The following is a 24,999-nucleotide window of genomic DNA, read 5'->3' as shown; positions in this document are numbered from 1 at the left end:
GGGAGCGGAGGGGGCGGGGGGAGGGGTGGTAGGCAGCAGGGAGCCCCTCCCGCTCTCTGCCGGCCACGCCTGTGTCGCTGGCTCCATCCAGGGCTCCTCCTGGGTCGCGGGGGAGAATGCGTTGAGATGGCAGATCCTGCTGTTGCCGAGCTCACAGGTCAGTCACCTTGTTCTCCACCAGGGCGGCAATCTGCTGCAGGCGGCAGGCCAGTTGCATCTTCTGGCCCGCAGGGTTCTCCTCCAGGGCACTGATGATCTACCAGGGCAGAGGGGGCCGCCCCGCCTGAGGCCCTGGCCCTCGGCCCACCGGCCGCCCTGCCCTGGCTCCGTCTCAGTAGCAGCCTGGGGAGCCAGACCTCCCTGAGGAATCTGGACGGATGCCGAGCCCCTTCCCCATCCTGGGCCTTTCCTCTCTGCCCAGATTGGGCCTGGACACTTCCTCCCACCCCCAGGGAGACTCCTGGGGCCTCCCTCTGGGCTCTGGGCTCCGGGCTCCGGAGGCATGCCCCTCCCCCCAGAGTGCCCCGGGCCTCACCTGGTCGTAGTACCTGTGGATGTGGGTGTAGAGTTCTTGCAGAGCTTCCAGACAGTGGGGAGCGGAGGTGTAATTCTGGGGGCAGCACGCGGGGGTTGAGGCCCCAGCCCGGGCCTCGAGCCAAGCCTCCCCCTTCCCCTCTGCCCCCTCCCCGCCCCAGGTGTGGAAGGGTGCACCCTCTGGGCCGGGCCTCACCCCCGAGAGCTCGGCCAGAGCCGAGTTCATCTCCTGGTAGCTCGCCGGAGAGCTCTGGCGAATGTCGGAGTAGTATCTGGAGGAGGGGACAGAGTTAGGGGCAGGCAGCACCCATTCCCTCGTCCGTGACGCCCCGACACCTACCTCTCCACCATCTGCTTGTAGCGAGGGATCTCCCGGGCGTAGAGCAGTTTGTTCACGGGGGAATCCTGTTCCGGGCAGGGGTGGGCGTGAGCGGGAGCTGGGGAGCTCTGCCCTGTCTTTCTGACTGTGCCACTCGTGCCCCCCCCCAGCCCCACCCAGGGCTCTGCTCCGAGCCGCCGTGGCTCCCCCGCCAGCCTTTCTTCCTCTGCCCTCACCCGGCCCACTTTATGCTCCGAGATGGTGCAGGAGTCCATGAAGGTCTGGGCAATGACGGCGAGGACGGCGTCCACGTTGTCCGACACCCGCACGTCAAAGATGAGCTGTGGGTTCTTCAGGGTGTTCACCCAGAACCGCAGGAGTAGGCTGGGGACACAGGCCAGCCGCGGCGTGAGCACGCTGCTCCCGCTGCCATGCTCGGCCTGCTGCCCGGCCCTGGGCTGCACGGGGAGCTGGCCTGCGAGTCCGTGCCGGGGGCGGCCGGGAGCCCAGGGCGAAGGCCACCAGGCCTGGGCTTCTGTCCCGGCCCTGCTGCCCCTGCCCTGGCAGTGTCCTCTCTGCACGGGGGTGGCAGGCGGGGCACCTGTTAGTCTTCCAGATGTGCAAGGTCTCCGGGTCCTCGATGCCGTGCTTGTCAGCCAGCTCGTCCAGGAAGTCAAACAGGTACTTGACAGCGATGGGCACGGGCCGGTTCACGCTGAGGATGGCCTGGAAGGCGTCGTCCACAAACTTCTGCAGCGTGCCCTAGAAGGCAGGGCGCGGGCGGTATGGGGGGCAGGGTGTGTGGGCCTCGAAGCCGCGGCCAGCGCGGCCTGCCTCAGTGGGTGGGGCCGCCCCTCTGCCTTCGGGACCACACCGTCTCCCCAGCTCGGTTGGGGTGCCTTTGCTGAGGCTCCCCGGGGGCCCAGCTCCCCGGCCCAGCTACCTTCATGGACAGCAGGCGGGTGAGGTAGATCTCCGGAATGGCCTTGGCCCGCGCCCGCTCCCGTTCCCGCTCCCTCAGGCTACTGCGCCGGGCCTTGGCTGCTTCTGGCTCATCGGTGACTTTCACCAGGTGCCAGAGGCGGACCCCACCCTCCTCACTGTCCTCCAGCATGGGGATGTCTGAGGGCACAGAAGCCGGGCCTCAGTCCTTTGCACCCTCATGCCGCTGGCCGGGGAGGCCCAACCTGCTTCCCTGGTGAGGTGGGGCAGGGTGGGGGGTGCCGAGGGCCGCAGGGTAAGAGAGAGGTGGAGGAGAGGGTGGCAGCCCAGGGGCTCGCTCGGCCCAGCACCCCGCGGCCCTGGAGCTCCCCGACCCGGACGCGCTGCCGCCCTCGTCCACCCTGGGCCCCTGGCTCAGCCTGGAGTTTCGGCTTCCCCGCTGGCGAGGTTTGGGGAGACCCGGACACGGCAGACGGCGTGCCCAGGACTCCAGCCTGCCCGCCTCGAACTCGGGGGCAGGTTGGCGCGGCTGGGCCACGGGACTCACTCTCCCCAGAGGGGCAGCTCGGGGCCAGGCTCTGGGAGACGGCGCCTCCGTTGTGCAGCTGGGGGATGAGCCTCACCGTGGCTCCATCCGGGACCTGGCGGGGAGGGGAGCAGAGGCTGGGCTCCTTCCCTGGCTGCCCCCGAGGCGGGAGCCCGGCCCCGGCGCCCACCTGCCCGGCACCTTGTAGTGTTGTAGGGTGTTGAGTCTCTTCCAGCGGTCCTGAGTCACGGAGGTCAGGTCCTCGTCCGACAGGGTTAGGTGGCCAGCCAGGCCTGAGCGCCACTCTTGGGGGGACCCAGGGAAGCCGGTCAGCCCACAGCCCGTTCCCGTAGGGCAGAGCTGAGTGGCCACAGGTGAGAAGAGCCTCGGGCGGGGCAGGAGGGGTGGGTTCTCACCGAGGTCTAGGGCGTGCACTGAGGGCCTCTGGGAGAAGGGGGTGCCCTTGTAGACTTGGTCCAGCACCTTCTCCTTGACCTGGGTGATCGTGTCCGTGTCGAGCACCCGGGCGGGCACGCGCTGCGCCGCGCTGCCACCTGCAGCCCCACCAGCCCCCGGCCCAGCCAGCACCATCAGCGTCAGGGGCCGGAATTCCACGTCCTCCCGCAGCAGGCGGCTGTCGTTCAGGGTCCGTTTTGCCTTGCCCGTCACGGCGTCCACGGGGCCCTTGTCCACCTGGTACTGGATGGCCCGGAGGAGCACGTAGAGCGGCTCAGCAGCCACCTCCTGCGGCCACCAGGAAGGGCTGGCGTCAGCTGGGGGACTGGTGGGCGGCGTGGGGCTCAGAGGGTGCGCTGTGGGCAGGGAGGCGTGGCCGGCTGCACGGAGCGAGGATGGAGGGCAGGCGACGACAGCGGCCTCTGCTCCACATCCAGCCCGGGCAAACGTTCGTAGCCTTCCCCTCACCGACGCCCCCGCCCTCGAGCCCAAGGCCCCTTGGTGGAATGGGGGCGCAGATCAGTGAGGCCAGAGGCAGCAGCCCCAGAATGGCGTGAGGGGAGAGGGGCCCTCACCCTCAGGAAGGCGTAGAGACAGATGGACACCCAGTTGGTGAGCAGCTTCTCCGCCATAGTCTCCGTCCTGCAGGGAGCGGGCCCCGGGTCAGAGGGGCTGCTGCAGGGCCCCCCTGTCTTCAGGCTGAGGCAGGCAGTAGCAGGAAGGCAGAGCTGCTCCGCCCGGCCACCCTTTGTGCCCGGCTCGCCGCTCAGGATGCCCATCTGCTTCCCCACCAGTGGCCCCGGACCCAGCCTGCCTCCCGGGGCTTCCCAGCCCCACCCACGCCAGGACAAGGCTGGACGGAGCCAGCTCCCCTGCTGCCGGGACTGGTCAGGCCGAGGCCAACCTGCGCAGCATGAGCTTGGGGTTCTTCTGCACGTAATGGGTAGCCAGGCCTCCGAGCAGCGTCTTCATGATGTCGGTCAGGTACTCGAGCTTGCCGTGCAGTGCCAGGGACAGCAGCGAAGCCACGAGGCAGCGGTCCCGCTGGGAGAAGCTGGGCTGCTCCTCCAGGGTGTGGACGAGCTAGGCGGGAGTGGGGGGCGGTGCTGGCACTCACCCCGGGCAGCCCTGCGCCCCACGCATCCTCCCACGTCCGTGCCCACACCTGCCGCCTGGCCCGCCTCCTCGCCCAGGCCCGCTGCCCGCCCACGCGGCCCTCACCGTAAGGAGGAACAGCTTGCTGTTGAGCAGGTTGGAGAGCTGCATGAGGCCCTGGCGCACCGGCGCGCGGCGGCCCTCTTCCCCGGGCCCCTCCAGGGCAGGCTGCAGCGGGCAGCGGCCGCGCCCGGGGAAGAAGACGCGCTCGGCGTACGTGCGGTAGTCCAGGAAGGGGATCCCGCTGGCCTCCAGGTCGCTGCTGAGGTCAGTCATCTCCGTCATCAGGTCTGTAGGCCAGGAGCCACCGAGGTGTGAGCTCAGGCCCAGGTCCGCCCTCTACCCCCTCCCCACCGCCCTCTGCCGACCTGTGAACTCCTTTCGGCACTGGTCGCCCACGCCGATCTCCAGGTTCTCCAGCTGCACCAGAACCTTCTGGTAGTCCCGCAGGGCCTGCTTGCTCTTGTGCCTGCAGCCCAGGGGCCAGGTGTCAGCCACGGGACCAGGCCTGCCGGGGCCGAGGCCACCGAGCCAAGATGGCCGCTTGCCCAGAGGCCTGCCGTGGGACACCCTCTCCAAAAGTGAAGCGGGGAGTTCGCACGCGTGCGTGCGTGGCAGGGCGGCCCCCGTCACCTGTACATGAGGGTCAGGAGGAGCACGGCGGCGATCAGCACAGCCGCGCCCAGGCCCAGGCCCACCTGGGCCTCCACGGGGAAGGCAGAGAGCGCGGGCTCAGCCTCGTACTGGACGGGGCCCAGCGGCAGCCGCACGTTGCCCATCTGCACCTGGGGTGGGGACACAGGGCTCCTGAGCGCCGGCCTGCAGCGCTCCGCCCGCCCAGCCCCGCACCCGGGGCCCAGCCTCACCACGAACTGCGGCGGGGGTCTGGAGCCGTTGGTGGGCTGCGGGGCCCGCGGGGGCGGCTCGCAGTACAGGTGGGTGGGCGTGAGCGTCTTCACCAGGCACTCGCCGTCGCCGATGTGCACGCGCACCTCCTCCTTGCTGATGCCCAGGTTGAGACCCTCGCCCTGGAAGCCAGACCCGGGGCCTGAGTCGCGTCACCCAGCCGGTGCCCGCAGCCCCCGCGCAGCGGCGGCCGGCCGAAGCCCTCACCTCCACGTCCAGGATGTGGCCTGGCTTGAGGCGGTAGGGGCGGGCGCCACCGAGGGGGGCCAGGCGGGGGTTGGGCTGGTACAGGAAGTCCTGGCCGCCACTGGCGCGGGCGAAGTCCACGTGCACATTGTCCAGGGCGAAGAAGACGCGCCGCGGGCTCGCGCCCTCCGGCACGGCGGGGCTTCGGCACAGGAGGAGGCTGGGTGAGCTGACGGAGCACACGGTGGAGCACTGCGAGGCGGCGGGCCAGGACGGGGCGGGGTGAGCTGCGGCTCCCACTCGCTCCCAGGGACGTGCGGGCCGCCCCACCCCCTCGCGGGGCACGGCGCCCCCTGCTGGTGGGGCCTCACCTGCAGCCAGCCCCCCTCAAGCTGGGTGCAAGCCTGGGGGGCCGCGGCGGGGGCCCGACAGCTCCTCCTGGGGGTCGGGTCCCGGGGCTGCAGCGCCGCAGCCGTCTCCTCCGCGGCCTCCAGCCACACGGACAGCAGGGGCCGCTCTACCACGTCCAGGCCCGTGCCCCGGACTCGGATCAGCCGCCCACCCCTGCGCCAGGATAGCACTCAGCAGGCCCAGGGGCGGCGGGCAGCCCAGTCGAGTCCTGGCTCCCCGCCCTCCCGGCAGGGTGCACGGGTTGCCCCAGGTGGGTCAGGTCCTCACCCCCGGAAGCTGACGCTGGGCTCCGCCGCCACGAGCTGGGGGTCGGCGGTGTAGTGGAAGGGGCTGGCGAGCAGCGTGCGCTGGGCACGGCCGAAGACCACTCGAACCACAGCTTCCCCTGGGCTGGCCTGGGGCGTGGTGTGGCACACGATGGCCTCAGGACACACTGGCTCCCTTCTGCAGGGTGGGGAGGTGTCTGGCATCTTGGGCTCTAGCCTCAGCCTGGCCTCCCCACCAGAGGCCTGCTTTGCCTCCCTCACCAAGGGCAGAGACCCCTGGGGTGGGCACGGCAGCCGTGAACTTGGGACTTTCATGGGGGCCTTAGGGAGCCCTGAGTTCACCGCCCCCATTGTACGCAAGGGGACACTGGGGCCCATAGGGAGTACCCCCCAGCTGACAGCGGCCAGCTGGAACCAGGAGGAGATACTCACATACGACAGGGTTGGCTGCCCACAAAGGCACTGATGTTGCCTCCCGTCTGGAGGTGCTGCCCATGGATGGTGAGCTGGGTGCCCCCTGCCTGGGGGCCCCACTGGGGACTCAGGCTCAGCAGGACGGGGTCCTGGGGGACAGGGCAAGCTGGGGCACGTGGAGGCCCACTTCTCAGCTCTGCCTCCTGGGCCACGGCTGACCCTTCTCTCCCTCCGGAAGCCCTGTGCCCAGCTTCTGCAGCCCCGCAGCTCTCCTGCCAGCCGCCCTGCCCCACCAGGAGGTGCTCTTCTCTCCTCACCGCGTCTCCTCGTCCTCTGCCGCGGCTTGCACCTCCCAGGCCCCCCTCCCCGCAGCTCTAAGCCCTAAGATCCAGTCACCTCCTTGGGGTGCTGCACCTGCCCCTGCACCCACTGCTCCCACGCCGGGCTCCCTGGCCCCAGCAAGTCTCGAGGGCTCAGGCTGGCGCCTGGAGGCATCCCTGCTCTCCCCCGTCCCCTTGCCTGCAGGCAGCCAGGTGGGCAGCAAGTCCTGACAGCCCTGCGTCCCGGAGTGGTCCTCCTGCCCATCCGGCCGCTGCACTCACTGCTTCCGCTGCTTGCCTCCCTCCTGGACAGCGGCCGGTGGGCAGCGTCCCCACCATCCCGCCGCTGCCCCCAGCCCACCGTCCATTCAGTGGCCAGAACGATCACTCGGATCACGTGGCTTCCCTCCTGGACACGAGGCAACACTTCCCGCTAACCTTAGGTCAAGTTGGAAATCCTCACGTAGGTGTCACTGCCCTCCTGCCCCTGCTTTCTACTACCCCCTCTGTGGGGACCACCCTGGCTGGGCGCTGACCTGGTAGGTGAAGTGCTGGGTTGAGATGCCCGGTGACCGACTCTTAATGGCCACTTGGATTGGGCCCACGGTGCCGTTGGGGGCAGGAGATGTCACACACACAATCCTGGAGAGCGGAGGCCCGATAGCTGCTCAGGACCCCCGTGGGCCGGGCCCTCGCCCGTCGGGAGCCACAGGCTGCCTGCCAGCCGCTGCCCAGAGCCCACCCCCTCTACTCCTCTGGCTGCCAGCCCCTCCCTCCCCTCCCCCGGGCTCATCTTCCTTCGGCGCATCTGACCCGGGCCCACGTTTCTTGGCCGCGAGCCTCCCTTCTCTCTGGGCGGCCAGTCTCTGAGGGCCTCCTTGGGAGGGCATCCCTCCGCCCGCCCCCGGCTGCCAGGATGCCTCACCGGGCAGAGATGCGGTAGAGAGAGGGGTCAGGGCTGCAGGGCCGGCCAGCCACGCTCACGGCGTCCTGCACGTCGGCAAAGTCCCGGCCCAGGTTGGAGCCCAGGATGGTGAGGGCCAAGCCACCCTCAGGGGGGCCGGTCAGGGGCTCAATCTGCAACAGGGAAGGGTGGTGATGGGATGCCCCCATCCCGCTCCTCCTTTGCGGTGGGGGGGTGCCTGGCCAGCCGACCAGACCAAGGTGGGACACAGCTGCTAGGGCTTGGGGGCCTGGGGCAGGGCTGCTCTGACCCTGGTAAAGCTAAGACAGTGGGGGGCAGGGCGGGGCCAGGCAGACCGGGATGGGGGATGGGGGGAGGAGGTGAGAGGCTGGGCCGTGGGGGAGGGGTGGGGGGGAGGCTAGGGTGACGGTTGGGGGCTCACCGAGTCGATGCTGGGTGTGGGACACAGCGGCTCCACAGCCCCAGGCGGGCACAGCGGCCCGTAGCGACAGGTGGGCTGGTCGTGGCTGCACCACAGGCAGCCCAGGCTCCCGTTGGCTGCCTGGCAGTGGCTGCAGTCGGGGTGGCCCACAGCGCAGTCGTACAGGGTCACTAGGGAAGGCCAGGTGGTGCTCTGAGGCGCCTCCCCCGACTGCACACCCTGCCCTGCCTGCTGTGCCGCCCCCAGGCTCACCATGAAGAGTGTGGGCATTGTCCAGCCTCTGGCCCTCGCCCCGGGTGACGTAGATGGGCACTGGGAGCTCCCGCTGGGCCATGGAGGGCTGGAACTGTGGGTGGAGGGCGGGGTCAGGCCCGACCCAACTCGGAACACGCCCTGACCCCCGCCCGCCTCCTCCAGGATGCTCCTCCCAGAATGGGTGCCCTTGTTCAGGGCCTGCATCTCCCAGCAGGGGCTGTGGGCACCACGTTCCTGTGCACGCCCAGGCCTGCCCACAGCAGGCCTCATGAGTGACGACAGGCTAAAGGGGACGAGCCCCTGAGGGCCCGGGACAAGCAAGGGCTGCAGAAGGCGTCCAGTGGCAGGTGAGGCTATGGGGCAGCTGCCCACCTGCTGGGCCTGGCAGTGAATGAGGCCGGCGTCCCCGGCCACCTCCTCCAGGGAGGCCGGCAGCCTCTGCAGTTCTCCGGGCAGCTCCAGCCAGCAGTGGTAGGCGGCAGGCAGGCCCTGGGGGTGGGCTCTGTCAGCATCCTGGACACTGTCAGCGGCTACCACTGCCCCTCCCCCGCTGTCCCTGTCCCCCGCCCACCAGAATGCTCACCCGGAAATGCTGAAGGTTCCGCACGCGCAGGGCCAAACGGCTCTCCCAGCCCACAGGCACCAGGAGGGGGCCTACCAGGCCCTCGACCCGGGGACAAGCCCCTGGGCCCCGCACCTGGCTGTCCTCCTGGGGGAAGGAGACCCCTTAGCGCTTCAGAAGCCGAGGGGCCTAGGCGGGCCCAGGGTCGGGTGGGTCCACGACGGAGGTGAAGAGAAGCCAGCAGGCCGGGCCCACCCACCTGTTGGGCACTGTAGATGGTCCTCTCGCCCTCCGGGCAGCGTTCCCCGTACACACAGCGGCTGCTCTGGGGGCACCAGTGGCACCGCCAGAGGCTGCCCACACAAGCACCGCACCTGGGGGGACGGGGGGCTGCTCAGGTGGGGCGCCATCGGGAGTCACCACCCCTACCCAGCAGCCGGGCCCGGCACTCACGGAGCAGCCGCCTCCAAGGCCTGCACGGCACTGCAGTCGTAGAAGGAGAAGTTGGTGGTAGCCACGACCACGTCCTCGAACATCAGGGCCAGGGGCAAGGTGATGTGCTCTGGGAGGGCATGGTGGCGGCAGGGGCGGTCATGCGGCTCCTGCCCCTCCGGCTCCCGCCCTCGCCCCTCGCCCCGGGGGCCCCTCACCTGTGCCCGGAGGGTTATGCGGCAGCTGGTCTTGGGGAGGGGTGACACAGGCCACGTGGGTCCCTTCCACGTGAGCCAAGGTGTCATAGTCCCCGAAGGCACAGTGGAAGTATTCGTCCACGGTGAGGGTGGGCAGCCGGGGCACAGACAAGGCGACCTGGGACACGCGCGAGGAAAGCACAGCAGGCGGGGGCTTCTGGGGGCCCCAGCTCGCCGAGGGAGAGGGATCCAGGGCAGGGAGGGTTGGGAGCAGAAGCAGCGGGAGAGAAGGAAGGCGGGGCAGCCCCCCCAGGCAGGCGGCGGCAGGCGTCTGACCTGGCCCTGCTCCTGGCGGGGACGGTGGGCCGGCAGCAGGCTCTGGATGTGCAGGCAGTGGCCGTCCTCGTAGCTCCATAGCCACTGGTTGGGCTGGGCTGCCCGCCCGCATTGGCCCTTGCGGGTACACCTGTGGAGCAGGGGCCTGTTGGGTCCCTGTGTGGGACTCAGGCCCCCTGGGTGATTGGCGGCAAGGGGCTTGGGAGGACGGCCCAGGTGGAGGGCAGCGAGCGGGGGGCGTGAAAGGGACTCTGCTCAGAGAGGAAGCGGCCAAGCACATAGGGCTTCGTGGCCGATGCGCGGGCTTCGGCCTTGCCTGTGAGCGAGGGGGGCGCCGCTGCTGGGGACATGAGCACGTGAACCGGACTTAGCGTCGCCGTGAGGGATTCCCGAGGCTGCCGTGTGGAGCGTGGGCTGGAGAGGAGCTGGAGTGGGCCAGGGGACACCTGGGAGAGGTGACAGAGGCCTGGCCCAGAGGGGGCTGGGGGAGGAGAAGTGGACATGTTGGGCAGTGGGGGGAAGGGGACGCCCACCAGATTCTCGGTTGGGCGCGCAGGGCAGGATGGGGGAACTCAGCGACGGTCCTGCGTCCCACCTCGGGGACACGACCCGGCCTCCTGACCCACCTGGAAGTGCGCTGGGAGCGGCCCCACTCACCTGCCCTGCAGGACGCACCAGCCGCACAGGGGGTCCCGGGCCTGGAGGCAGCTGCTGCAGTCGGGGAACTGGGGGCAGGCTGCCACGGGTACGCGGTCCACCTGGACAGGCGGCGGGGTACAGAGGTGGTGGCTGCAGGGCCTCGGGCCTCGTGTGCTCACCCCCCCGGGACGGCCCTCACCTGCTGGGAAGTCAGCACGTAGACGTGGCTGCCGCTGCTGTCCACCAGCAGGTCGGGGCTGATGGCCGAGCCCGGGGGCCCCACTTGTTGTGAGTGGTACACCTGGCCTCGGGTGCCATTGAGGAAGACCTGGGGGGATGACAAGGGCAGGGCTGGGCCAGCCCGTGCCATGGAGGGTGGGGCAGGCCCACGGGCATCCAGCCTGCCCATGTCGCCTCCCCGCTTCAGCCTCACCCAGCTAGGGGGGGCAGAGCCACCCTGGGTGGGGCCCTTGGGTGCCAGGGGAGGAAGGGCAGCTGCGGGGAGACAGGCAGGTCATGAAAAGGCAAGAGTCTCCTGTTATCGGCTGGAGAAGCTGGGGCCGCCTGGGAGGCATCCAAAGCCACACATCTGGGAACCAGCCATCAGTGTGTGGCCTGGCTTTCCGACCTGCCAGCAGGACACAGGCCGAGAGGTGTGGAAGGAAACCGTGGCCCACGGGGCTTCTGTGAGCCGCCACAGGGCAGGAGCGCCTCCAGTCAGGCCGCTGAGGCCGGGCCCGGCCTGGCAGCATTGAGGCTGGGACCGGGGGTCTGGCCGAGGCCCACCCCGCCTTCATCAGGCCCTTACCTTATGCAGCTGGCCCTGGACGTCCCCCAGGAACGCTATCGTGTGTCCGTCGGCCCGGAGGGCTGCGACTGCGCTGATGGAGTTTCCGAGCTGCAGCAGAGGCCCCGCCTCCAGGGGCTGGCGGCCCGCAATGGGGCTCGGGGTGTGCTCATCGCCACAGGGGTATGACTCGGGGGAGTCCTGCAGGGGCGGAGAGGGGGGATTCAGTTCCCGGGAGAGGCACGAGGCGCCTTCCCTGGGCCCGGATCTGCAGTCAGCACGGGATGGCAAGGCAGCAGGCAAGAAGGGCCCCAGGTTGCACCGCACAGAGGGAGAGACTGGCCGAGGAGACTCAGGCCGAGCGGGCCCCTCCTTGACATCCTCTAAACCAGAGGTCACAGGCGATTGTCACAAGAGAGCGTCCAGCTGCCCTCGGCCAGGACTACGTGCGGCAGCCCCGGCCCTGGGCAGAGAGAAGCTGCAGGGCCACAGAGGGACAGGGCCGGAGTGGCAGGCCGGGTAACACAGATGGCGGTGCGGACAGCCTCAGGTGAGAGGGCAGGGGTGAGGCCCAGGCCCAGCCACTCACGGGCGGCAGGGTGACGCAGCGCGACGTGACGCCGTACTCCACGGTGGCTTCCTCCATGCCGCCGGGGCCCCGGCCGCCTGTGGTGTAGCAAAGGCGCCGGGCCCGCTCCATGGTCGCGTCCAGGTCGGCCAGGGGAAAGGCGCACAGGGCCGCCTGCGCCCCCCTCGGGCCGGCAGCGAACGCCCCCAGTAAGGCGCCCGGGGCGAGGGAGGCGGCCTGGATGAGGCCGTGGCCCCGGCAGGTGAGGGGCACCTCCACGTAGGAGTAGAGGTTGGCGTCCCCCAGGCAGACCCGAGCCACGTAGGAGCGGTACTCGGCCTGTGCCCGGGCCCCGCGGCGGCGGAAGACGAAGTAGGCCGAGCGGGCGCCAGCCAGGGCCGCCACATAGCTGTTGTTGTAGTCGGAGAGGTCGCCCACCACCAGGCGGCCCAGGCCCTCGCTGGAGAAGGGCTGTGGCCCAGCCAACTGGCGCACGGTCAGGGGAGGCACCCCGCCCGACAGCTTGCCCGCCAGGCCCCTGCCCACCAGCAGGAGGTCCCGGCCCGGCCCGGGCACCACCAGGCCCACCGTAGCCACGCCCGCGGCGTTGGCGGCCACAAACTGCCCGTCGCCGGGGTCCTCGGCCCAGTACAGCAGCTGCGCCACGTCCTCCAGGCGCCGCTTCTCACACACTCCCTGCCGCACCTGCCCGCAGGCCACCAGCTCCCGGGCCCGGCCGCTCACCAGCAGCAGCTGGTTGGCGTTGTCGGTGAGCCGGGCCTGCGGGCACTCGGCCGGGTCCCGGAAGGGCACGCAGTCGGGGCTGTCGAGGACCGGGCCTGTGACGGCCACTGACTCGAGCCGCAGTGCGGGGCTGAGCTGGAAGAGGCGGTTCACCGCGCCCACGTAGAGGGCGCCCCGGCCTGGTGCCAGCGCCAGGCGGTTGAGGGTGGTATTGGGCGCCAGGAAGCGGTGTGCCCGCGTCGGGGCGAGCGGTGGGCACAGCAGCGGCAGCACGAGCAGCAGGTGGGCGCCCAGCGGAGGCCGGGGCGCCATCGCGGGGCCCTGGGGGAGGTCGGGCAGGAAGGCACGGGTCAGGGTGGCCATGGGAATGGAGGGCGAGGGGGCAGGAGGAAAAGGAGAGACAGAGACAGAGACAGAGACAGAAAGGGAGGGAGAGAAGGACGGAGAGGCGGAGAGGCAGAGAGACAGAAGCAGAAAGCAGGGGCAGGGAGAAGCAAAGGGAGAGGAGAGGGAAAGAGTCAGAGGGAGACAGGGACAGGGGAGACGGAGAGTCCCCAGGAGATGGGGGTGGGGTACACGCATGCGCGAGGAATTTCCTTCATCTTCTACTTTATATGCATCTAGATTGTTGAAGGGGGCAGATCCTGAAAAGCCACAAGAACGCCAACAGAAGGACTGAGCGACAGAGAGAGGAGAGACCACAGAAAGGAGAGCAGGGCAGGGGAGAGGTGGGGAGGTGGAGGCGGAGGGGCTGCGGGCGAGGGGAAAGGGGACAGGAGCCCAGAGACCCCGACGAGGACAGGGCCTGAGGGCCAGCGAGGGTGGGAGAGAAAACCTGCCCTGGGAAGCCAGCGGAAGGGAGGAGAGAGCCAGACACCCTGCTGCCTGCCCCAGAGAAAGCAAGGGGCCGGTGGCCAGGGCCGAGGCAGAGGAGAACAGAGGGCTGGGAGGGCCCCAGACTGAGCTAGGGGTGCTCAGAGCGGGGATGGGGGAGTTGGGGGGCACCGAGAGACAACCCAGGGTGCAGGGGGTTGGGGGAGGCCTGTCCCTTGCCCCATCAGCCCCAGCAGCCAGGGTCCACCGGGACTGGCACGGGGAGGGTTAATGGGGGAGCGGGAGAGGAGTGAGAAGAGGACAGCCAGAGAGGGCGGGAGGGGAGAGGAGAGCTTGAAAGAAAGTCCTAGCCAGGAGCCGGGCACGGGCTCCCTTCCCCACCCATTTGGGGCCCAGACTGGAGGTAGCTCCCGCCGGCCTGGTGGGCGCCCAAGGCTGAGCCCTGAGGGGAAGGGCGGGGCCCCAGCCTCCAGAGGAGGCTCCGATCCAGGGTTCTCCCGGCCTTCCAGCTCACCTCCCGGCCGCCGCCGCCCAGCGGCCTCCTGCGGTGCCCAGGTGACACGCGACACGAGTCCCTGGGCCGTGATGGCCCCTCACCGCCTCCCTCCTCCTGACTCCGGCACAGAGCCACAAAGACAGGGTAGGAGCCAGGTCCTGAGTTGAGCCAAGGTCCCGCACAGCTGGGCGTGTGGGCGCGTGCCAGCTAGGAGTGGGCCCACTGTCATTCAGCAGCCTGCCAGCTCCGGCCCCCATGGGCGTGCCAGCTGCGGGGAGAGCTCCGAGGATGGCCCCTGGGCCCTTATCTTGGGAATACAGACAGGAAGGTCAGGCCTGGCTTGGGGACAGGGCCGTTTCCTCTAGACCCTGGTATCGGCGGCAGTATCAGGGGCGGGTGAGGGGGTAGACGGCCCACAGCTGGAGGCGCAGCGCATGGGAGCCCGGGCTCCAGGCACCTCTGCGCTCCTCACCTGCCTGCCCTTCCCCAGAGGGGGGTCTCTGGGGACGTAGGACTCAGGCACTTACCGCAGCGAAGGGCAGCAGCAGAGGCGTCTCCCGGGGCAGTGGTGACGGGCACAGGGTGGCTGTGGGGGGCATTGTCCTGAGTAGGAGGGAGACAGTCAAGGCTTGGCTCCATTCACACTCAACCCCGGGGGAGGAGGGAGGCCAGGGGGGCCGAGGCCTGGCAGCCGGGCTCCACCACAGCTGGCAGCTTTGTCAATAGTGGCCGGGCCAAGGCAGCCCTGCCTCCACGCCAACAATGTCCCCTCTGTCCAGAGGCCCAGGCCAGGGACCCGCTGTCTGGTGTTCCTATCCCCATCCAGGCTGCTCTGACCAGGGGGCTCCCTGCCACTCCCCACCCCCAGAGAGACACCCCCTGGGATCCGGGGACAAAGGGACAGGGTTTCCTTCAGCCAGAAAAATGAGACCCACACAGCCAGTCCCCCACTCCCGCCCCGTGCCAGCCCCGTGCTCCTCCCCGTGTGCCCCCGGGGTCCCTGTGAAGGGCGCAGAGTGGGCCACGGAGCCCCCCTGCGAGGGCCAGGGCCCTGCGCCCCTGCATAGCCGGCCTCACCCTCGGTAGCCTTGGCGCCTGGCTGGAGGCGAGTCCTGACCCTCAGTGCCTGCCTTTGTCCAGGCCAGGGGCAGGGGAGAGACTGGCCAAGGCAGCCCGCCTGGGAGACCTTCTCCCCCCACGCGCCCCCACCCCCAGGGACTGGCAAAGTCGTGCCAGGTACAGTCTGGTGCCAGTGGAGGATGCTTCTGGAGGGGGCTGAGGCATAGAGGATGCACAGGAGGGGGCGTGAACCCAGCCCCTAGCTTCAGACTTGGCAACTGGTTGCAGGCTGTCCCCCTCCCGCTCGCCCGGGAAATACCATCCCAGGACGGGTCTGGATCTCCCCCTTCACGTGTGGGGTGGGGAAGGGAGTGGCAGCTGGCAGCCGGCTCCTCTGCCCCCCTCAGAGGGCACCGTCCGCGCACCAGGGCGGCAAGGCTCAGGCCGTGACCCGAGGTGCGGAAACAGGTGTGCTTGAGTCCGGCTCCCCATCTCCTCCACGGGCGCGGTAGCAGCAGGCAGGCTCCAGGGTGAGGTGGCAGCAGCAGGGCTCGCTGCCACCTGGCTGGGCCAGTTGGGCGGCTGTAGGAGCGGGGAGCCAGGCGCGCTGCTTCCCTACCCCGTGCCCTGCCCCGTGGCCGGAGGCGCCAGCTCTCGCATTTGGGGGCAGCAGCCTCAGCCCTACCTCCCAGCGCCAGGGCCACCCCTCGGCCGGGGTTGGGGGGATCCGTGCCCCCAGGCATCAGGAGGTGTCGTCGCAGGACTGGGGCTGGCGCCTAAGCGCTTTTGCCTGACTCGGGCTAGTCGGCCTGCGGACCCCTGGCTTCTCCCGGCCCCCAGGCGGCGCCCCCCACCCCGACCCGGCGGCCCTGCACCCTGTGCCCTAGCCAGCCCCGGCTCCTGCCTACCTGAGCGGGCCGCCGGCCGGGCCGAGGAGCAGCTGGCGGTGCCAGGAGTGCGTCCCGGAGGAGCCCCAGTCTCCCTCCCCACAATGCAATCGCGCCCAGCCCGACTTGTCCTGGGTGGCCCGGGCAGCCCATCCCCTCCGCGCCCACTCCTTTGCCCGGCGGCGCAGGGCAGGGCACTGCTGCCCTCTGCCGGCCTCGGTGGGCATGGCAGAGGGCCAGCCGCGCACCTGCCCGGAGGAGGTGAGAGGGGGCGGTGCCCTCCCATGGGGGGGTGGGGGCAGGCGGGCGTTCTATAGCCTTCCATGAAGTGCCCTGATTGAGTGCCAGACTTGGCCCTGGCCCTGGCACTGGCACCGTTCAGAGACGAAGCCCACTGCCACCTGCCCCAAGAGTCTCCCGGGTCTCAGGGGCAGAACTACTTGCCAACAGATGAGACCCCACTGCCAGGACAGCCCATTTGTGGAGGGCACTGTGGGTCACCAAGGAGGGGGAGTCAAGTCTAGGGGCGCTCAGTGCATCATGGAGAGCATCACAGAGGAAGTGAGGTTTGAGCTGACCTTGAACCACACGGTGCTACTTCTACTGTCATCCTCCAATGTACCAGGGCTGGTCTAAGCGTTCTGTGAACGTGAACTCATTCAGCCCTTCCAGTGACCCCAGAGGGGGTGCAGTTATTTCCCCTGGTTCACGGGTGGGGAAACTGAGGCTCGCGACGTTAGGAAACTTGCACAAAGTCACAGGGCTAGTAAGTGGCAAGGCTAAGAGTCAACCGCGGGTCCCTGCCCTTAACCATCAGGCCACGAGGCCCTGAGCCATGAACGGCAGCAGGCATTGGGCAGGAAGGGAGATGGGGACTGCCCGAGGCCAAGCCTGCAGGTGACACGCCCACGGGGCATTTTCCCCTACCTGGAGCACAAGTTGGTCGAGGTGGGCTTCGAGGGTGCAGAGGTGAGCAAGTCTGGAGGAACTTGGACTTAGCTCGCCATGGGCTGGCAAACAGGTTTGCATTTGAACAAGCAGCAAGCTGGTGGCCCAGGGGTGGCGAGCATGGGGGAAACCTGGGTCAGGGGTGGCTGTAGGCGTGGAGAGGGGGAGCAGAACCCAGGAGACGTGGCGGTGGATAGGGTGTAGGCGGCGAACGCGGAAGGATCTGGGAGATCCCTGGGCTCTTTCTGCTGGGGCATCGCTCCCTATGGAGCCGGGGTGCCAGTGGTCGGGAGGACTGAGGGGCCCACAAGGCAGGAGGAGGTGGCCAATGGAGCCGGTGGGGTCTTAGCGTGAGAGAGAAGCTTGGCTCGGGCTGAAGAGCACTGGGGGTGGGTGGGAGTCACAAGAGGGAACTGGGCGACCAGGGGCGTCAGGGGAGGTGAGCGACCCAGAACCTGAAGGCCCAGCAGATCCGGAGGGCTGCACACCCCACCCCCCGCCCCCAAGGGGGAAGGCCAAACGCCCAAGAAGGGGCCAGGGAGGGATCTAGAAGCTCCGGGAGAGGCAGGCTGTTGGGAGCGTGATGGGGGAGGGTCTCTGAACACTAAGAGTGGAAGGACCGTCCCCCCCATAGCCAGCTGGGCCTCTCCCCTCCACCGTGTCCCTCCTCAGCCCCCACCCCAGCACACACGTGTCCTTGGGGCCCTCAGGAAAGACAGACACCTTCAGTCCCAGCGCTGGGAACATTTGTCCTACCTTTCCACAGAAGAAAATAAATCTGTATCCAGGCAACACAAATTTTAATAAGTATGTATGTGTATGGCCTGCAAGGGCCGCGTCCACCGGTCCCAGGCAGAAGACAGGCGGCCCCTAGTCTGAAGTCAGTGGCAACCGTGAAGGACCTTTGCAAGTTTTGTGAGTTTTAACATCTTATACAAAGGGAATCGTATCCGTGCGATGCGTGGGGAGGCGGCCTTGCTGAGGGCGGGGTTCTCTAGATGCTGGAAGGGGACTCGCCGGGTCATAGGGCACGTGCGCTCCGAGTTTGCCAGGGGTGGAGGAATCGCTTTCCAAGCTGGTGGCCCACACGACACTCCCACTGCCACTGTATAGACATTTGTTTCTGTTTCTCCTCATCTTCGCCAGCACTCGGACTTAGGACTTTTACTTTGTGTTTCATACTTTCTGTCAGTACAATGGGTGTGAAATGGTGATGCCTCGCTGGGCTTTTGTTTGTTTTTTGGCTGCGTTGGGTCTTCGTTGCTGCGCGCAGGCTTTTCTCTGGTTGCGGCGAGCAGGGGCTACTCTTCGTTGTGATGCACGGGCTTCTCATTGCGGTGGCTTCTCTTGTTGCGGAGCACGGGCCCTAGGCGCGCGGGCTTCAGTAGTTGTAGTACGTGGGCTCAGTAGTTGTGGCTCACGGGCTTAGTTGCTCCGCGACCTGTGGGATCTTCCCGGACCAGGGCTCGAACCCGTGTCCCCTGCACTGGCAGGCGGACTCTTGACCACTGCGCCACCAGGAAAGTCCCCCCATCTTATTTTTTATTTTAATTTTTTAATTGAAGTATAGTTGATTTACAATGTTGTGTTAATTTCTGCTGTACAGAAAAGTGACTCAGTTATACACATATATACATTTTTTTAATATTCTTTTCCATTATGGTTTATGCCAGGATATTGAATATAGTTCCCTGTCTACCCCTGTTTTACTTACTACAGTTTTAAAAGCAAGTCTTGATACTGGGAGGGGGTCACTCTTTGTTATTCCCTTTCTCTTTCTCCTTTTCCTCCTCCTCCTCCTTATCATCATCTTTCAAAATTCTGTCACCTGTTCTAGGCCCTTTAGTTTTCCTTAGAAGTTTAAAAAACAGCTTGTCAAGTTCCAGGAAACACCGTTGGGATTTTTTTGAAGAGGTAAATGGAGATTTTGTTGAATTTTGAATCCCTTTGAAGACTAGTCACCTCTAAAATATCATTTCCCCATCTCTGAGCGTAGCATCTCTCTCTATTTATTAAGATCCTTTCAATACATTTTCCCCTAAGGACTTGAACATCACATGTTTGTTAGAGTTATTACTAGGGACTTGCTTTTTAAAAAATATTTATGTATTTATTTATTATTTGTTTGGCTGCGTCGGGTCTTAGTTGCCGCGTGAGGGATCTTCGTTGCGGCATGTGGGATCTGTTAGTAGAGGCATGCGGGATCTAGTTCCCTGACCAGGGATCGAACCCAGGCCCCCTGCATTGGGAGTGCAGAGTCTTAGCCACTGGACCACCGGGGAAGTCCCAGGACTTGCTTTTTTATGGCATTATAAATGCTGTCTTCTTTTTAATTCACTTTCTGATTGTGTTGCTGGTACATAGAAACACAATTGACTTTTTAAAAAACTGAAGTACAGTTGATTTACAATATTGTGTTAGTTTCCGGTGTACAACAAAGGAAACAGAATTGACTTTGGCATATGGATTTTGTATCAAGCAACCTCATAAATGCTTGTATTAGGTCTAATAATTCTTTGTGGATTCTTTTTATGTTTTTCCAAGGAAGGTGACTTTTTTAAAAATTAATTTATTTATTTGGTTGCGCTGGGTGTCAGTTGTGGCAGGCGGGCTCCTTAGTTGCGGCTCGCCAGCTCCTTAGTTGCGGCTTGTGAACTCTTAGTTACGGCATGCGTGTGGGATCTGGTTCCCTGACCAGGGATCAAACCCAGGCCCCCTGCACTGGGAGTTCAGAGTCTTATCCACTGCGCCACCAGGGAAGTCCCCTGTGGATTCTTTTTGGTTTTCTACTTACACAGTCATGCCATCCAGGAGGAATGACTGTTTTGTTTCTTCTTTTCTAGTCCTTTTAACTACAGTTTCTTTTTCTCACTTTACTTCCCTGGACAGTACAAGGTTGAATGGAAACAAAGAGAATATTCTTAAGGTTTCATCATTAATTAAGATGTTTGCAGAGGGTGTTTATAGACACCTTTATGAGATTAAGGCAGTTCCCTTCCAGTCCTAGTTTGCTATATGTTGAATTTTATCAAATGCATTCAGAAAAAGCACTGAGTTAATGACAGACTGTTCCTCCTCTCATCAGTTAATGTATTAAATTGTGTTAATTGATTATCTAATGTTAAACCACCCTTGCATTTTCTGGGCTAAACTCAACTTTGTCATGGTGTATTGGCTGGATTGGTTTTGTTGTTGTTGTTTTTGGAGCATGTCCTCTTTTTCTGTTCCCTGGAACAATTTATCTAAGACGAGGGTTATCAGTTCCTTAAAGGCTTGATGGAATACATCTGTAAAACTATCTAGGCCTTCCTTGTTTTTGCAGCCACCAGCCCCTCTATCCATACATTTTAAATTACATTGCCAATTTCTTTAATAATTATGGGACTGTTCAGGTTTTCTGCTTCTTCTTGAGTCAATTTTTTTTTTATTGTGGTAAAAATTCCATAACATAAAGTTTACCATCTTAACCATTTTTAAGTGTACCGTTAAGTAGTGTTAGGTACACTCACATTGTTGTGAAACAGATCTCCAGAACTTTTTCATCTTGCAAAACTGAAATGCTACATCCATTAAACAACTCTGCTTTTCCCCAGCCCCTGGCACCCACCCTTCTACTTTCTGTGTCTATAAACTTGACTACTCTAGGGACCTCACATAGGTGGAATCATGCAATATTTGTCTTTTGTGACTGGCTTATTTCACATAACATAATGTCATCAAGGGTCACCCATGTTGTGGCATCTGGCAGGATTTCCTTCCTTTTAAGGAGGAATAATATTCCATTTTGTGTATAGACCACATTTTGTTCATCCTTTCGTCAGTCAATGGACACTGAGGTTGCTTCTACCTCTTGACTATTGTGAATAGTGCTGCCATGAACATGGATATGTAAATAGCTCTGCTTTCAATTCTTTTCGATATATACTCAGAAGTGGGATTGCTGGATCACATAGTAGTTCTATATTTAATTTTCTGAGGAACTTCCTTACCATTTTCTATGGCAGTTGCACCATTTTACAATCCCACCAACAGTGCACAAGACTTCTAATTTCTCCACATTCTTGACACTATTTGATGTTTTCTGGGTTTTTTTGGTTTTTTTTTTAAAATAGTAACCATTCTAATGGGTGTCACGTAATTTATTGTGGTTTTGACTTACATTTCTTGATGATTAGTGATGTTGAGCATGTTTTCATATGCTTGTTGGCCATTTGTATATCATCTTCGGGGTAATGTCTATTCAAGGCCTTTGCACATTTTTTTAAATCTTTTTTTAAAAATTAATTTATTTTATTTTTGGCTGCGTTGGGTCTTCGTTGCCATGCACAGGCTTTCTCTAGTTGCGGCGAGCGGGGGCTACTCTTCGCTGCGGAGCGCGGGCTTCTCATTGCGGTGGCTTCTCTTGTTGTGGAGCACGGGCTCTAGGCGCGCGGGCTTCAGTAGCTGTAGCACGCGGGCTCAGTAGTTGTGGCTCGCGGGCTCTAGAGCGCAGGCTCAGTAGTTGTGGCGTGTGGGCTTAGTTGCTCTGCGGCACGTGGGATCTTCCCGGACCAGGGCTCGAACCCCTGTCCCCTGCATTGGCAGGCGGATTCTTAACCACTGTGCCACCAGAGAAGTCCCTTTGCACATTTTTTAATCAGGTAATTTGATTTGTTGTTGAGTTGTAGGAGTTCTTTGTATATTCTGGATATTAACCCTTTATCAGATATGTGACTTATATTTTCTCCCGTTCTGTAGGAGGCCTTTTTACTCTGTTTATTGTATCCTTTGTTGCTACACGTGTCCCTACTGTCAACCAGAAGACAATATTCCCAATGACTTTGAAGCCCCCGTATACCCTGTTCCTCCCTTGACATAAGCAACCACTAGCCTTTCCTTACTTTTCTTACTTGTCCCATATATGTATTGTCTCTAAACAGTATACATAGTTTGGTTTTATATTTTTGGAATTTATATAAATGGAATCATACTGGATGTATTTTTCTGTAACCTGTTGCTTTAGTTCCATATTACATTTGTGACATGCATCCAAGTGTGATACACCTAGCCGGAGTTTATTCAGTTTTATTGCTGAATAGTTTTCCATCATATGACTGCAACATAGTTTGTTTATTCACCTGTTAACGGACACCTGGGTTTTTTCTGGCTTTTGCTTATTATAAACAATGCTGCTGTGAACGACCTGTACACCTGTACGTGTAATCTGGGGTATTTGTGAAGGACCTTCTCTAGGGTGTGCCCAAGAGTGACCTTGTTAGGCCATAAATATGTACATCTTTAATTCTACTAGATAACACCAAATTGTTTTCCAGAGCTGTTGTACCAGTTTATATACCACCACAGTGTACGAGTTCCTGCTACTCCACATCACTGCCGACACTCGGTATTGTGTGACTTTTTAATTTCTGTCAGTCAGTGGATGGGAATAAAAAGATATTTCACTGTGGCTTTAATCTGCATTTCCAAAGACCCTCTGTTCTAACTTGCCAGAGAATAAAAGTCTGGTCTTCTGCATGAGGTGGGGTAAAGATGTGAGCATCTAGCAGCTTCATATATATAAAGCTGCTATATATATATATATATATTCAATTATATATATATATATATGTATATATATATATATATATATATATATATATATATATAATTGAAATATATGTGATCTAGCAGCCTCTTACACAGGCGTCCAAACTCCCATGCTTAAGCCAGAGTCTCTCATTATGTTGGAAAGGGCTATGGTATCTGTGGTTCTACCCGTCTTTTCCTCTCCTTTCATTCTTGCCAGAGCCTTGTGTCTATTTTACTAACTTCAAAGAACCAACTTTTGGTTTTATTGATTTTGTTTTTTCTATTTCATTAATTTCTGCTGTCTTTGTGATTTCCTTCCTTCTACTTTCTTTGGGTTTATTCTACCGTGGTTTTTCTAACTTCCTGGGTTGGGGCTCAGCTTACTTTTTTAAGACTATGCATTTACTCTTAAGTACTGCTTGAGCTACACTCCACACGTTTTCAAATGTAGCGTTTTCATTGTTGTTCAGTTCTAACATTTTTTTAGATTTTCATTATATTTCTTCTTGGACCAATGAATTATTGGGAAGTGTATTTTTAAATTTAAATTTGTAAATTTAAATTTTCAAACATATGGGAGGACTTAATTTTAGCTTTATTATCCATTTATGATTTTATTCTGTTGCAGTTTGAGAACATGATCTGTATGATACCCATTCTTCTAGTATTTGCTGAGATTTGTTTTGTGGCTGAGAACATGGTGGGTTTTATTAAGTGTTCAAGGTGAACTTGAAGTGCGTAGTCTCTAGTTTTGGGATGTCTGTTAATCAAGCATGTTCAATTTGTGCTATATTCTTCCTACTTTTGTCTGCTTGAGCTACCAATTGGAGTGAGAGGTAGTGTGATTTACTGTGGTGAATTTACTAATTTATTAATTTTTCCTTTTACTGCTACTTTTTTGTTTGATGTACATTTGAGGCTCTGTCATTAGGCAGCTACACACACATTCAGAATGGTTAATGCTTCTGAATGGATTATTTCTTTAATCATTGGGCAGCAACCTCCTTTATTCCTAATAACGATTTGTGCCCTGAGGTGTACTTTGTCTGATGTTAATTTCTCTTCACTAACTTCCTTTTGAATGGTATTCCCTGGGTATGTCTGTTTCCATTTGTATCAATTAGGGCTTGGTGGCAGACCACAGAACCATTCTAGCTTTGTAAGTTGAAAAAAAAAAAGGATTTATTATCAGGTAGGGACGACTTGCACAATGTTGGGCAGAGATGGAGGAACAGCTCCTAACCCTCCAAATTGCCACTTGTCCTGGATCAGGAACAAATCCTAACCTCAAAACTCAGCTAAGGGACTTCCCTGGTGGCGCAGTGGTTAAGAATCGCCTGCCAATGCAGGGGACACGGGTTCGAGCCCTGGTCCGGGAAGATCCCACATGCCGCGGAGCAACTAAGCCCGTGCGCCACAACTACTGAGCCTGCGCTCTAGAGCCTGTGAGCCACAACTACTGAGCCTGAGTGCCACAACTACTGAGCCCACATGCCTAGAGCTGGTGCTCCACAACAAGAGAAGCCACCGCAATGAGAAGTCCGTGCACCGCGGCGAAGAGTGGCCCCTGCTCGCCGCAACTAGAGAAAGCCCGCGCGCAGCAACGAAGACCCAATACAGCCAAAAATAAATTAAAAAAAAAAAAAAAACTCAAAGAAAACGCAGTCTATCTCCCATCCCCCAGATGAGAGACCAAGCACCTCGCATCCACGCGTCTCTTCAACCACCAGCTGCCTCTCTGCTGGCCAATGCACCCTCGGACCACCTCCAGCGTGGAGCTCTCAGCCAGCCGCACCCTCCTAGCGCTTACTCATCATTTCCGCTGGGGCCAAGGGCCTGGGCCCAGCAAGCACTAATCGGGCAGCACCTTCTCCCCGACCTGTCCCTTCTTCCGCAATGGATGCCATCGCCCAACCGGCCACCCAAGCCAGAACCCAGGGGTCACCTTGACTCTCACTCCACCTGTCCCCTCCCCCAGAGTCTGAGGTACCCCCCGCGTGACTTTCTTCTAATCTCTCTAGTGCATCTGGGATTTCAGGCCTCAGCACGTCTGGCCTGGGTTGCGTCAAGCAGTGTGCTCCTCCGTCTATGTCTATGTATCTATCTCTTTACCTGTGATCCATCCATCCATCTATCATCATCACCAGTCTATCATCTCTCTTTATTATCTATCAATCATCGATCACTTCTACCTCTTTATGATCAATGTATCCATCATCTATTATCTATTTTTTGAGGTGAAATTCACATAACACAAAATTAACCCTTTTAAAGTGCACAATTTGCTGGTATTTAGCATACTGACAGTATTGTGCAACTGTCACCTCTATAGTTCCAGAACATTCTCATTACCCCAAAAGGAAACCTTGACCCCATTCAGCAGTCACTACCCAGCCCCTGGCACCCATTGGTCTGCTTTCTTTGTCAAGCTGAATAATACTCCATTGTATGGACAGACCACATTTTGCTTGTCCATTCATCTGTTGATGGACATCGGAGTTGTTTCCACTTTTGGTTACCATCAATAGTACTGTTAAGAATGTTCATGTATAAGGGTTTTTAAAAAAATTTTTATTTATCTATTTATTATTTTTGGCTGCGTTGGGTCTTCGTTGCTGCGTACGGGCTTTCTCTAGTTACGGCGAGTGGGGGCTACTCTTCGTCGTGGTGCGCAGGCTTCTCATTGCGGTGGCTTCTCTTGTTGCGGAGCACGGACTCTAGGTGCACGGGCTTCATTAGTTGTGGCATGCGGGCTCAGGAGTTGTGGCTCATGGGCTCTAGAGCGCAGGCTCAGTGGTTGTGGTGCACAGGCTTAGCTGCTCCGCGGCATGTGGGATCTTCCCGGACCAGGGCTTGAACCTGTGTCCCCTGCATTGGCAGGTGGATTCTTAACCACTGTGCCACCA

General features: G+C 61.0%; 1 protein-coding gene across 1 annotated transcript; it reads right to left on the bottom strand.

Moving 5' to 3' along the window:
• Positions 1 to 22: 22 nt before the first annotated feature.
• PLXNB3 (plexin B3) lies at positions 23 to 14,230 on the bottom strand. Its single transcript, XM_068532998.1, has 35 exons — positions 14,159 to 14,230; positions 11,579 to 12,622; positions 11,011 to 11,190; positions 10,402 to 10,530; positions 10,221 to 10,321; positions 9,564 to 9,693; positions 9,249 to 9,405; positions 9,052 to 9,160; positions 8,858 to 8,972; positions 8,620 to 8,745; positions 8,409 to 8,525; positions 8,034 to 8,127; positions 7,782 to 7,951; positions 7,361 to 7,512; positions 6,972 to 7,077; positions 6,134 to 6,264; positions 5,703 to 5,879; positions 5,396 to 5,588; positions 5,046 to 5,276; positions 4,799 to 4,960; positions 4,566 to 4,717; positions 4,301 to 4,401; positions 3,999 to 4,222; positions 3,682 to 3,860; positions 3,353 to 3,419; positions 2,738 to 3,065; positions 2,523 to 2,626; positions 2,298 to 2,436; positions 1,797 to 1,975; positions 1,455 to 1,615; positions 1,090 to 1,237; positions 875 to 939; positions 731 to 806; positions 536 to 610; positions 23 to 256 (listed from the first exon to the last, which is right to left on the bottom strand). Exons 1-35 carry the CDS (start codon positions 14,228 to 14,230, stop codon positions 152 to 154), a joined length of 5,799 nt encoding a protein of 1,932 aa, XP_068389099.1. The 3' UTR covers positions 23 to 151.
• Positions 14,231 to 24,999: the final 10,769 nt, after the last annotated feature.

Source organism: Eschrichtius robustus, chromosome X (assembly GCF_028021215.1).
Source record: "Eschrichtius robustus isolate mEscRob2 chromosome X, mEscRob2.pri, whole genome shotgun sequence".
In the NCBI taxonomy this organism is placed as follows: Eukaryota; Metazoa; Chordata; class Mammalia; order Artiodactyla; family Eschrichtiidae; genus Eschrichtius; species Eschrichtius robustus.
Note: the sequence above shows the minus strand (reverse complement) of the source record. Positions and strands in the feature narration are given on the sequence as shown.